Below are 13459 nucleotides of genomic sequence, written 5' to 3'. Positions count from 1 at the left end.
TATCTTCTGTTTGCTATTCTCTTCCTTTTTAGCCTTCGTTCACCTTGTTGTTCTCCTTCACTCACATCATCTGCTTGTGAAGTATCACTTTCTTCTATTATTGTCTCGTTTGATACCTCTCTTATTTTAGGATGTGACTTGTCTGGCCAATTATCGCCTCTGTGTGTCTTGGTTCGATGTTTCCCTTCAGGACGTTGGACAGCACCCTCCTCTTGTGATATGGTGTTTTCTCTTGACGGACCTGCAACTGGTTCAGGAGGTTCTGACTCGTTTTGATTTGTATCTATGATTTCTCCTTCTCTTTTGTCTTCCTGTTCTATGCTGAGTTTGGGCTCTAAATCGTATTCGTCTACTTCTGGGAGAACCTCTCCTTGACTTAGTTCTCCTGCTGCCTCAACTGAGATAGGCACTCTGTCACCTCTCTCGAACTCATTGAGAGTTTGAGGGACAAGGCTGTTCTCAGTGGGCTCTCTGGTAGTCTCAGTTCCCTCTTGACTGATCTCTGACTCTGAGAGTTCTCTTCCTGAAGTTGGTGTACCGGAAACTTCAAGTTCCTCTTCAACAGGACTCGTTACCTTTTTTGTGTGACTGGCATGTATCCAGTTGGGAACCCCGGCACACTTCACAGCAATTTACTTGATATGGCCCCTTCCAGCGCGGCTCAAGACACGATTTTCTCACGTGCTTCTTGACAACCACCCAATCTCCAGCTTGCAGAGACTGTCCTGGTTCGCCAATTGGTGGCAACGTGTTAGCTTCCACCTGGTGAGAGAAAGAGCGAATCACGTCAGCCAAACCTTTGCAGTAATCCAACACCATATCATCTGTAATATTCACTAGCGCATTTGCAGGCACCGCTGGTAATCTCATTGCTCTGCCCATGAGGATTTCATGGGGGGACAGTCCCGTTTTCTTATCTGGGGTGTTTCTCATAGACATCAGTACTAGAGGTAAAGCATCTGGCCACTTCATGTTTGTTGCAGCACACATTTTTGCTATTCTTGATTTTAAGGTACCATTCATCTGTTCAACTAGTCCTGATGCTTCAGGGCGATAGCTACAATGCAGCTTTTGTTCAATGTTGAGTGTGGCACACAGAAGTTTAATCACCTCATTGTCGAAGTGTCTCCTCCTATCTGATTCTATAGAAACCGGAAACCCGAACCTTGATATTAACTCTCTGAGTAGTAGTTTTGCAACTGTAAGACTGTCATTCCTACGTGTGGGATATGCCTCAATCCAATGACTGAAAACACACACAATCACCAACACGTACTTCAATCCTCCACAAACAGGCATTTCAATAAAATCCATTTGCATTTTGTTGAATGGACCTCCAGCTCTCCCAATGTAGCTCAAAGTTACCACAGTTCCTTTTCCAGCATTCATCTGTTGACAGATGACGCACCTGTGGCAAGTAATTTCTGCGGCATGTCTGAATTTTGGATTAAACCAATCAATCTTAAAAGATCTGATCATGGCGTCTCTTCCTAGATGGGCCTGCCCATGGTATAACCGTGCAAACTGTGACAAAAGACTATTTGGCAGAACCAGTTTTCCCTCTTCTGAAACCCACATATCATCTGCCCTTTGTACACACTGCATTTTCTGCCAGGAACGTTTTTCTTCTTTGCTAGCACGACTTTGTAATGTCTTTATTTCATCTAAGGTATCAACCACTCGTAATGCTAGACTTAAACTTGTGTCGTTTTCAGGTTGTGGTAACAATTCCCACTGCTCCTTGAATGATATACAGTTTAATGCACAAAATCTTGCAACTTGATCTGCATAGCCGTTTCCCATTGACACAAAGTCTTGTGATCTGGTGTGGGCACTGCACTTTACCACAGCAATTTCAAGAGGTAACTGAATCGCATGTAACAAATCTCTTATTTGTTTACCATTTTTCACAGGAGAACCAGAGGAGGTCATGAACCCCTCTGTGACCAGAGTTGGCCAAAATCATGCACGATTCTAAATCCATATCTGCTGTCAGTGTAGATAGTGACTTTCAAATTTACAGCTGCATGGCATGCTTTTGTAAGAGCTATTAATTCTGCCACCTGTGCAGAAAACACTTTCTCGAGCCAGGAGGCTTTGACAATGCCAGTTATGGTACATACTGCGTAACCGGCTCTCAATGTTCCTGCTGAATCTCTTAGACAGGACCCATCAACAAACATAATGCAATCGTTTTCTTTTAACTGGGTATCCTGTATGTCTGGGCGAGGTTTGGTACAGAGCTCAGACACCTCAAGACAATCATGCTCAAATTCTTCCCCTTCTTTGATTTCTGTATTTTCATTGGGAAGTAAAGTTGCCGGGTTCAGCACAGTGCATCTCTTTAGTGTGACATTTGGTGACCCCAGTGTAATCGTCTCATATTTAGTGAGTCGTGCATTTTTCATGTGTTGTGTCTTAGTTCGTGTCAACAGAATTTCAACTGAATGTGGAACCATTACTGTCAGGGGGTATCCCATGACTATGCCTTCACATTGTGAAAGGCTTTGACCAACTGCTGCAACTGCTCGCAAACAACCCGGTAAGGCTGCTGCGACGGGGTCCAAAGTAGCTGAAAAATATGCTACAGGGCAATTTGCATCTCCGTGGACCTGTGTTAAAACAGACAAAGAACAAGCATCACGTTCATGACAGAACAACAGAAAGGGTTTTTCATAATCAGGCATTCCTAATGCTGGAGCCCTGCACATGCATTCCTTCAATTCTAGAAATGATTCAAGCTCCTCTTTTGTCAAAGTGATTGTGTATGGTTCGTCCTTGACTTCTTTTCCTGTCAATTTTTTTAAAGGTTTTGAGATGATCGAGAAGTTGGGTATCCACTGGCGACAGTAGCCCACCATTCCCAAAAACATCCTGACATCTCTTTTTGTTGTTGGGGGATTCATCTGCAAGACAGCTGCTATTCTTTCCTTTGATATTCTTCGGGACCCTTTCTCAATCAGATGTCCCAAGTATTTTACTTCTTTTTGACAGTTTTGCAATTTTCTGGGTGACACCTTGTGTCCATTCTTTCCCAGATGATTCAACAATGCAATGGTATCATATTTACAACTGTCTCTGGTTTTAGATGCAATCAGCAAATCATCAATGTAATGCACAAGAGTTGAATTAAAAGGCAGCACAAGAGGTTCCAAATCCTTTTTCAATATCTGATTGAAGATGGATGGTGACTCAGAAAACCCTTGAGGAATCCTGCACCAACTGTACACCTTATCCAGGAATTTGAAACTGAACAAAAATTGACTGTCTTCATGAAGAGGTATCGAGAAAAATGCTTGTGATAGGTCTACTACAGTAAACCATTCAGCATCACAAGGAACCTGGAACATTATTACCGCTGGGTTAGGTACCACAGGGCAGCATTTTATCACAATTTCGTTTATTTTTCTCAAATCCTGCACAATTCGAACCTTTCCACAGGGCTTTTTCAAACCCATAATAGGAGAGTTGCACGGACTACTCAAAACTTCTTTCAGGACTCCCTGTCTGAGAAAATCTGCAATTATTTGTGATACCTCAATGAGGACATCTTGGGTCATGTGGTATTGTGGCACTTGTGGGAACGCTGCATTCGGCTTTATCTGTACCTTGATTGGTTCTACTCCCTTGATTAACCCTACTTCTTTCCCAGTCAAATCCCACACTTTCTCTGTTACAGTTCCTTGTAAATCGACAGGTAGGTCGATCAAAGTATGCATTGGGAATAAAGTAATCAAAGGGTAATCTTCATTAGTCTCTCCTCCTTCCTCTATGAATTGACTCTCATCTCCCTCATCGTCACTGTTTGTCTGTACCTCTATTCCATCATTGGAACAGGTAATCGAACATTTTGTCTTACATAGTAAGTCTCTTCCTAGTAAGGATACTGGGCTTGAATCGCATACAACAAATCTATGCAGGCCTTGGAAACTACCAATTTCAACCTGCACTGGATCAGTAATCGGATTAGTCAGGTATTGGTTTGCCACACCAACCACTCGTATGGTACGCCCTGAGAGAGGTAATCTCGGGACTTCTGCTCTTCGAACTGTAGAGCGTGTAGCTCCTGTGTCGACCAAAAATGAAACCTTACAGCCCATTACTTTTCCCTCTACATATGGGCCTCTCTGATCCACCTCTAAAGATGGTGCAAGCCTGCACTCTTCACTGTCTGAGCTGTCATCTGACCAATCCCCATTCATGCCACTTTTACCTCGTAATGGGAATTGTTGCACAGTGTTGTTTTGGTTGGTTACCTGGCCTGTGACCTGCTGAGGAAGCATCACCTGTTGCTGTCCCATCGGAGCCATGGGTAATTGCATTTGCTGTCTAGGCACCATAGGAATCTGCTGCTGCATTGGTTGCACTGATACTGATTGGAAACGCGGCATTTGCATCTGCTGCATGGGTTGTACCCCTGGCATTGGTACCAAATTATTCTGAAAATTCGGGTTTTGATGTCTCATTTTTGGACCTCGTGGATTTTGTAATGTACCAACATTAATGCTTTGCTGAACTGCACCATCCTGCACCATATTCGGACAATCCCGTTTCCAATGCCCCATACCCCCGCATGCATGACATGGTGACATCTTTTTCACTCCCTGACCGTCATTTTGAATAACAACATTATTCATGTCCAAACCACGGTTCACAAATCCTCGACCTCTACCTCTCGGCTGTGCCTGAAACACACCATTCATTTGCGGTTGTTGCTGTATCATTTGCTGAACTCCATTCCCCTGTATTCCAGCTTGTGCAGCCCTTATCTGCATCACCATCACTTTCTCCTTCAACTTTTTCTACTTCAACTCAATCTCATCACTACAGTATTTTGCATACTGTAACACTTCATCAATCGGTTTAGCTTGCCAACAAATCAAATGATTCTTAATCATCTGGCTGACCTCCGGTCTCAGCCCTTCGACGAACCTAAACACAAGATGATTCATGTCCTTCGGTTCGATAGTCTCAGTACCACTGTAATGTTTGAACGCTTTTAATAATCTCTCGTAATACGCATGTATTGACTCTTTAACCTCTTGAGAGGTCCGGTCGATTTTCTGCTAATCGGTCACCTTCGGCGACACCTTTTGTTTCAAAAACTCAATTACTTTATGATAATATTTCATCACCTCTTCTGAAGGTGCTCCAGTCACCTTATCTCTTGCCGGCTCCTTCGTGGGCCAATCTACCCCTCTTTTGCACTTGAGCCACAAATCTGGCGGAACAATGATCTCAAACAAAGTATTCAAGTCTTCCCAAAGACACTTTGCAAGCTTCACAAACCTATCTGTCTGTTGATACCACTCAATCGGTTTTTCTCTTAACCTATGGTAATCATTCGTAAAGGATAAAATGTCTCCTCTAGTCCATGGCACATGCACTAAAACACCACCAGCTGTCTCTCTCATAGGTAAGATTTTCACTGTATCTAGATTAGGTGTGGTCCCAATTTTATTAGACCGTGGGCTGTCTCCCTTTCCCTTATCTCTTTTCTTTGCCCATCGGCCTTCCCATTTCTCTAATGCACCCCAAATCTGTGCACTTTGCAACAGTTCTTTCAGGTGTGCCTTCATGCCTGCAGATCTCATGTGTTCAAAATCTTTAGAGTCAAAATCTAATCTGTAGCTTCTTTTCAAATGTTTAGTGTTTCCGATATCGATATTGTATTTGTCTGCCAAATTCGCTAATCTCTGATGTACTTTGCTCACCTCTTTGGTAATCTTGGGGCACAAGTACCTCAATTCTGCCTCAGTGTATGATTCCAACCTATTTACTCCCATTGTTCCTTCCACTAACTCGGCAGCTTCTGCCCCTAGTAATACAAAATTCAAGCATTCATTTTGTTTTTCTTTCTCAGGTTCAACTGTGGTTACTGTAGTCTTCTATGAAGTACAAGTTTTCTCTAACCACTCATTTAGCTGTTGTACTGAAAAACCCTGCAGTGAAATGTTCCCTGCATGTATCATTGGAGAATGCGAGGTATTCGTACTCATAGTTTGGGGAGTCAAGACTCCCAACCCTGCTTGACGCATCGCTTCGAGAGATGCTCCTACTGGACTAAGGTCCATCAAGGGTCTCGGTTGTTCATATACTTGTTCTCCCGGGGCCATTATCTGTGGAGTTCTCATAGGCTCTCCTCTTATTGCTTCCTGAGTCATAACTCCCTGTTCACATGTCCCTGTTTTATCCTGTGCATACAACGGCACCGGGGGACCAACAGTAATAGGTAGCGATATAGCGGCAGGTGTCTGACCTGGTCCCAAGCTTCTTGGAGCTGCAACACCATAGGTCTGCTCCAGTGTACCCGGTACAGGTACTAACGGTGGTCCTGCTACAGGGTTATACCCAGGTATCAGCTGTGGCGGTTGAGACACCAGCTATGGAGTCAACTCAATCTGTATTAACCTTGGCTTTGTATATATAGGGTCTGGCGGCACTACCAAGTTCGTAGTAGTCTCAAGCACTGGGACATCAGGATAAATTATTTTTATCTGCGGTGGATGCTGCAACTGTATCGGCAAGTCTGGTGCAGTGGGTACAATGACACCATTCTGTATCGAGGTTGTATCGCTAGTCTGTACCGTATCAGTAACTCCCTTCTCCTGCGTCTGGTTCCCAGGTTCCAAGCTAGTACTTGGAGCACTGTCACTCACCGCATACGGTGGCGGACGATCATGTAACAATCTATCCATAAATTCCTCATCATCGGAATCATCTTCCTCTTCCCAGGACCTTTTATTTTCTTTAGTTTTGCCTGAATCTTTGTCGGTTTTGCAGGAGGCTTTCCTTCCCTGTGTCTCTTCTCCCTGTGTTATTGCAGGGAATAACTTCAACCCATCTACAATTCCCCATCTCCACATTTTGCTCTCATTGTCCCATCTAGCTTCTGCATAGGATTTTTCCGCCCTTTTCAGTCTTCTCTGAAACCTTTCTTGTCTATGTTTAATAGCCATCAAGTCCCAGATCGCCAAAGCCTCGTATTGTGCTGGTCTCGGAGGTGGTTTCTGCGTACTTAACATCCACCTCAAATTTTCTAGTACCTTTGGATTAAATGTCCCATGTTCTGGAAACGCTAGACACCCCTCTTTCTCTGTTAATTTGTGCCATTGTTTCATCCATAAACAAGGTGCAACACCCTTTTCTTCCATAACTGTATAAGCTGGAGTACCCTCAGGTGGTGTAGGTTCCCCATCGGTTGCAACAATATATACGTCTCCCTTTAGAGCGCTTTTGAATGCCTTGACAAAATTCATTTTTGCAATTCTTTATTTCGTATTTAATCAGAAATGGCTTAGTTCCCAGGACCCTCTTCACCTGCCCTTTCTCAACCTATTGCCTCTCACGGACAGCAGCCAATCCGTGCGCGACCCCTCTCGGCATCTGACCTATCTCAGCGCGGCACCACTGACGTCACACTCACACACCCTGCAGCTGACAAAGTCTTGCGGCTCGTCCACTCTTCACTGACCCCTTACAACTCATACAAACTAATGCGAATTATTGCGAGCACCTTAAAATGACAACACAAATCTGTCGGTTTACTACAGGAAGGGTAACACATTGGCTTCAGAACTTTACAGAGATTTCACTTGAAGCCTCGGCCGCTACTCTCTCCTTCTCAGTTCCCACATACGCAAGCAGAATTCGACCTGCAAATCCTACTCTCGACTTGTCAATGACTCCTTCTAGTGCACTTTAGAATTTGTCAAATCTCCATCGAAGGTTTCACACATGCATCATAACTCAAAACTCGACTAGTCAACCACGCTCGATTGACCTATTAAACCGCACAGATTACAACTTAATCCACATTTATCATCATACTCCGGAGTCTTAGACCTCAACAGGTCCGTACATAACAACCAACCACGTGGATAATTTTGAGTAATAAGCGCTACATTCACATGAAGTACGCCGACTTCCCTACTCTCATACTGTGGAGTACGCCCACTCCTGCTAAACTACACTTAATTTGGCCTGAATACACACAAATTTTCACAACCACCTGCAAGATGCATAAGCTTAGGTAAGCGCAAAGACCCTAACCACACATACTATGGCGCCAAGAACATTCCCAACTCATTTAGGCAGGCTCCGAGATCCCGGGAAAGCCATGGCAAACCTAGCAACCCATCATCTCTCCAAATTGCATTATCACAGAAAAACAAATTAAACAATGAAACTCCGTCCTAGGGCCCCCAAGGGCCAAACCGTCGCTCTGCTACCAGAACTGCTAACGCGTCCGTCTATGTTAATTTATATACATCAGGACTCGTTTTAGGCCGATGAATCTTTGGACCCAGTGGTGAGACACCGTAAGACGAGATAACTAATCAATACATTAAACCATATGTCAATAATATTTTTAACATATATCACCACAATATATTTCACTTTAGACATTAATAAATCTCCGGCGCAACCATGACCTTTCAGTCATGAATAACCACACCTTATTGAAGTTTTGTGAATTTTATTCCCTATTGATTACAATCTAATAGCAAATGTATTAATCTCAAAACCAAGAAGCAAAGAACATTATCACAAAGCAGCGACTATGATAAGTTTTCAACAAAGCAAAGATCGCACATATAAGATAATCATATAAAGATAACAAATCAAAATACATAGAACCTCCTAAAGGTCTTAGTTCAGCATAGCACCATGTCAGTCATGTCAGTTACGTCAGTCAAGAGGAACACCTCATCTAGCCACTGATTAGCATTAGCATGTTGGGCTTCATGCAAAACAATTTAGAACATCAATTTGGAAAACGTCTAACTAAGGTCTCTAATCAAAAAACACACAGCAGTTGGTACCTACAGTAGAAAGAAAAGGCAAATAAATGAATTTCCATTAGCAACGGTATAATTACCCTGCTCGGAATAGGTCAGCATACAGGGTCAGTCTTCGTCTTCAGGACATCAGTTAAATCGCCGTCAGTCTAACTAAGCTAAGAGCAGGGGACTCTTCCCTCATAAGGAAGAAAGAATAATGGGGCAGTCTATGGATGAGGATGGTTTTGTCTAAGTCTCAATCACCAAATAGAGTGACAGAGTTTCTGGATGCAATCGATATCATTCCCTACCTAATGCCTAATGCGCTTTGTTCCTTGTGTCATGAGTTTTTATCCCTTTTTCGAAATACATTCCCCCAAAATTCCATTGGTCAGTCACTACACCCCACTATCTGTAACCTATCAAATTATACATTAAGTAATACATTTGTTATTCTATGATATTTCTTGTGCTTCTAATTGGTCTTTATAATTGACGTTTTCGTAGGTGGCACATCCGGGGTTACTTCATTTTCTGGCACACACTTCGGGTCAGGAGTTCTCTTCTCTGCAGTTTTAAAGTCCTTGAAAGTGTCCATGTTAGTTGCGAAGTCCATAATTTTTATACTAAAGCTGTTAGCATGCGGATGAGAAAATCTAGCATTGTTGCAACTAAGTGAAGAAAAGAACAATTGCTGGGTCATGGCCTTTTGCAAATCAGCACACTGGAGAAACAGAAAAATACGCTTTAATATGAGAGCTACACAACCAGTTTTCGACTCACGCTAACTTAAGATGTATGAATTCTAATAAATGCAGTCTTTATACGTGTTAATGTTTTCAGTTAATCATTATACAAGCAATTATTTCTTATAATCGACATTAGTTTATGCATGTGAAAAATTCTCCACGTTTAAAATACGTTTCAATTAATAATATTATTAATACAGCATTGTTAAATATAAGCATTTCACATCTAGAATAGGTAATATTTAAACTACGCTCTCTCAGCTTTAATGTTCCACAAGAAATGGAGCTGGCAAAGCCGTTTCGTAACTTATTTCTCTTGTGATTGGATCATTAAGTTGCTATTGATGTAAAGCATAAAGATGTGTCTGCCGGAACTCGGTAGATTCCCAGGCATTTGCACGTTTCCAGCCAACACCGAATGTTGTGAAAACATGCACTTAGCTGATGCAGAAAGGTCCTGCTCTTAGATACCTCTGTTTTGCCCGAACTGCAGAGCAAAGCATGTCAAGGACGCGGTTTCCCTGCTTAAATGTCCAACACAGAGCCGAGTCCAAAATCAGTTTAATTGTAGAGCACGAAAATAGGTGATCTCGTCTGAAAGAATAGTTTAACTTTCTGTTTGGCTTTACAATTAGGGAAAGTCGTATGTCATTCTACAGAGGAAATGTTAAGTTAAATGGGATACTATATAAGGACACATACATTTGCCTAATCCATTAGAATTCGGAAACAGACAAGTTAAATCCCTAAAATGCCTCATCAGCAATAGCCAATCATTTGTTTATTTGTTGGATTATTAGAAATATCCCTACCACATTTTTTCGTTTGCCCAGTAATATCATATTGTCTGTAAACTAATATTGTTTCGAGTGCTTTGACTTTTACTTACATTAAACTGGAAACATTTACTTAGCAGTGTTAATTATATTGACTTGTAGGATGACTGAATCATTTACCTTGTCAGCCAAAGAATCATGTCCCATTTTGTTCTAGCCTAACATGGTGTTTACAACTATCAATTATCGTTTGTGGAAAGTCTTCAAAAGATTTTGAGAGGAAACAAACTCACCTTCATTCTTTTTATATATCTCCTCTGAGGTCTCAATAACCCTGATTTTACAAGCACTCTACTATATTGCTTTATTCAAACCTTTTTGCTTAGAATCTTTGTAGATAGTTTGTTACATGTGGCAACACTAACCTAAAGGACAAGGTAGATTCATAGTCTTTTTCAGGATGAATTTGGAGGAAAGCATGTGAAAAATGTTTTTGGCTAGGCCCCATCGTATTTGCAAACATAATGCTTACAATGAGCTTATAGTGCTCTCAGTCCATGCTGAAGAACATCTCCCTCTAGCTCAATTCTAGATGCTGCAAGACTGCTTCAAAATGTCAGTTTTTAATGAAAGAATATTTATACGTATGAAGCTGATCACAGAGCCCTGTTCGCTATTTAATGAGGGAAAAAGTCCAGGTGTCATTACTAAACCCATAAGAATGTTGTTCCTCAAAAGCACAACATTTACCAGCAGTCGGGTTGTAAAATAGTTCAGTCAATGACCGCCAATCCTGAGTTGTACAAGCACAGGAACAAAGCAGAGCCTTGGATAAAATGTGGCCTCCTTTCTTTAAAAGTGAGGATGCATAAATGTGACACCGGTAAATTGCACTTCCTTACTCAGTAATTCCCTTTTTGGGGCCAGTTTGTTTTCTGCCATAATTCCATCTGCACCCCTTCTTCATCCTTCCTTAATTTAAAATGCTCTTGCTTTTTCCTATATATTGCATGCCTGAGTATGCATTTCTTATGTTGTACTGTATGTTTTACTAATAAAAATATTAATAGAGAAATCCTGCCATGCAAAGAAAGGAAGGCAACATGATATAAGTGTGCAGTTACATAATTGCACTGACACTTTGCACACTGCAATCCCCCTTCTTTCAAATAACCTATCCTCCGACCTCTTTTTGCTGCAGTGGCCAGAGTGAGGGACCAAAGCTATGGGGTGTAACTGAAATGCAGGGCTTAGTTTCTATGACCAACTAGACTACAAGGGTGTACGCTCAGTCACTTTTTTAAAGCAGAAAGGTTGTCCCATTTTTTATGAAGGAGGGGAGCACTCAGGACACTAAACTGATATTGTTCAATGACATTTCCTGTCTTACAACAAAAACTATGAGGATAAAAAAACAAGTTGGTAAATAACAGGGCTGAAGCATTAAGCACACGAGTCACTAGTAAAGTTGAAATGTAGGTTGTACTGTTTCATATAGCACTACTGGCTTTAGTCATTAAGAGGGCGTGAGTGTCTTTGTTCTTGTTCAAATCCTACGGCACATCACATATTATTTGTTTTTAGTATGACCATTCACACAACAGTGATGAGTGCTGCCTTACCAGACCAGTACAGAACTCAGATAAGGAGTCGTGTATGAGTGATAAAGTAAGTAATAATTTAACAGTTCCTAGTTGTTGTCTTTTGACACTTCCTGTTTCTTTTCAGTCTTTTCCCTTTTGTCCCTTCTTCGCTCTTTCTCTATCCAACTTTTTTGTTGTAATGAAAATATTTATTATTGGCTCTTCTAATGTTGCCAAACGTGCTTGTTCTAAGGCTTTCGTTTCTGTGTAATAGTATTTTCTTTGAAATCCTTTCTCATTTAATTCAACATCTTTAGTATTGCTTTTTGGAATGTCAGTTGATTGAGAAAAGGTGTTGTCACATTTAAGTAGTTTAAGTGTTTCTGTTGCCTTATTACAATACACACAATGTTCTGACTGTGAATGTATAAATGGTGACATGTTATTTTTCGTTTTAATATCTTGGGATACAAATGACTCAGATAAATTAAATCTGGATTACAAAAACATGGCAAGTAAAAAAATAAGGTAAAAGAAGTGTAAAGAAACAGTAAATAAAAAGGATTAAGCATAAAGTGCTTAGGGGTGGGTAATAATTAGGAAGAGGAGGGCAGTTACACGGGGAGCAGAGCACCCCAAAAAAACAGCAAATAAACAAGTAGCACACAAGCATTATAAAAAAGGTAGAATATACAAAACTGGCAAATACAATCTAAAATTAAATCTAACATTGAATGAAGCCGATTATATTCGTTCATTGTAAATGTTGAAAAATGTTTACATTGGAACCTATAATTAATTACCTCCAGACTAATCACACAAGATTAATTAATGGTTTGATTTATAGTTTGGCAGATGGGTTTTTTATTTGTACTTATTGTGTTTTATAAATCATAAATATGACCATCACGGTATCAGAGCACTGTACAATGAGAGAGCTCAAAAGTTTTGCAGTACAATAAAACTCCTGTACAGAATTCTCGGAGTACCATATAAAACAATAGGATACAAATATCCAAATATAAAAGGAGGACACTGTAGAGTTCAGAGTGCAAGGTATAGAACAATAGGTTACACTGTAAAATAGTTTGAATGACAGTTTCCAAATAGCTCTCTGAAGACACATGTTTTTCTAGTAGTACGGCTTCAACTTTCTTCTTGAAAAGCCTGAGAAAGGTAATTGCTCTTGTTGAGGGTGGTAGGGAGTTCCATATTTCTGGAGCAGATCCAGCGAAAGCAGGTACCCATGTTTTCCTTTTTTTGAATCTGGTTGGTTCTAGTATTAGTGATTTAGCACTTCTCAAATCCCTTCCGCCTCCTGCCAGCTTGATCCTATTTCCTATGTACTGAGGACCAGAGTTATGAAGAGCTTTGTGTGTTATGCAAGCCACCTTCAAGTGGACTCTGGCTTCAATTGGGAGATAGTTGAGGGTTCTGAGTGATGGGGAGATGTAGTTATAACAACACATGCCTGTTAACAGTCTTGCTGCTGCATTTATTGTTGCTTTCAATGGGACTAGGAAGGCTTTCGGTAGACCTAAGAGTGTGGCATTCCCATAGTCCATTCG

At 41.1% G+C, this 13459-nt stretch overlaps 1 protein-coding gene across 2 annotated transcripts in view; it reads left to right on the top strand.

Annotated features, from left to right (window-relative positions):
- NAAA (N-acylethanolamine acid amidase) overlaps positions 1-13459 on the top strand; it is a 260081-nt gene that overhangs the window by 219763 nt on the left and 26859 nt on the right. The window contains exon 10 of one of the 2 annotated variants that reach the window (XM_069236844.1): positions 11893-11976. The exons of the other annotated variant lie outside the window; for it this stretch is intronic. Within the exon in view, the coding sequence (XP_069092945.1) occupies positions 11893-11968 (76 nt within the window). The 3' untranslated portion in view covers positions 11969-11976. The remainder of the gene's footprint in view (positions 1-11892; positions 11977-13459) is intronic. 2 annotated transcript variants of the gene reach the window in all.

This window comes from Pleurodeles waltl, chromosome 1_2 (genome assembly GCF_031143425.1).
Source record: "Pleurodeles waltl isolate 20211129_DDA chromosome 1_2, aPleWal1.hap1.20221129, whole genome shotgun sequence".
Taxonomy (NCBI): domain Eukaryota; kingdom Metazoa; phylum Chordata; class Amphibia; order Caudata; family Salamandridae; genus Pleurodeles; species Pleurodeles waltl.
Note: the sequence above shows the minus strand (reverse complement) of the source record. Positions and strands in the feature narration are given on the sequence as shown.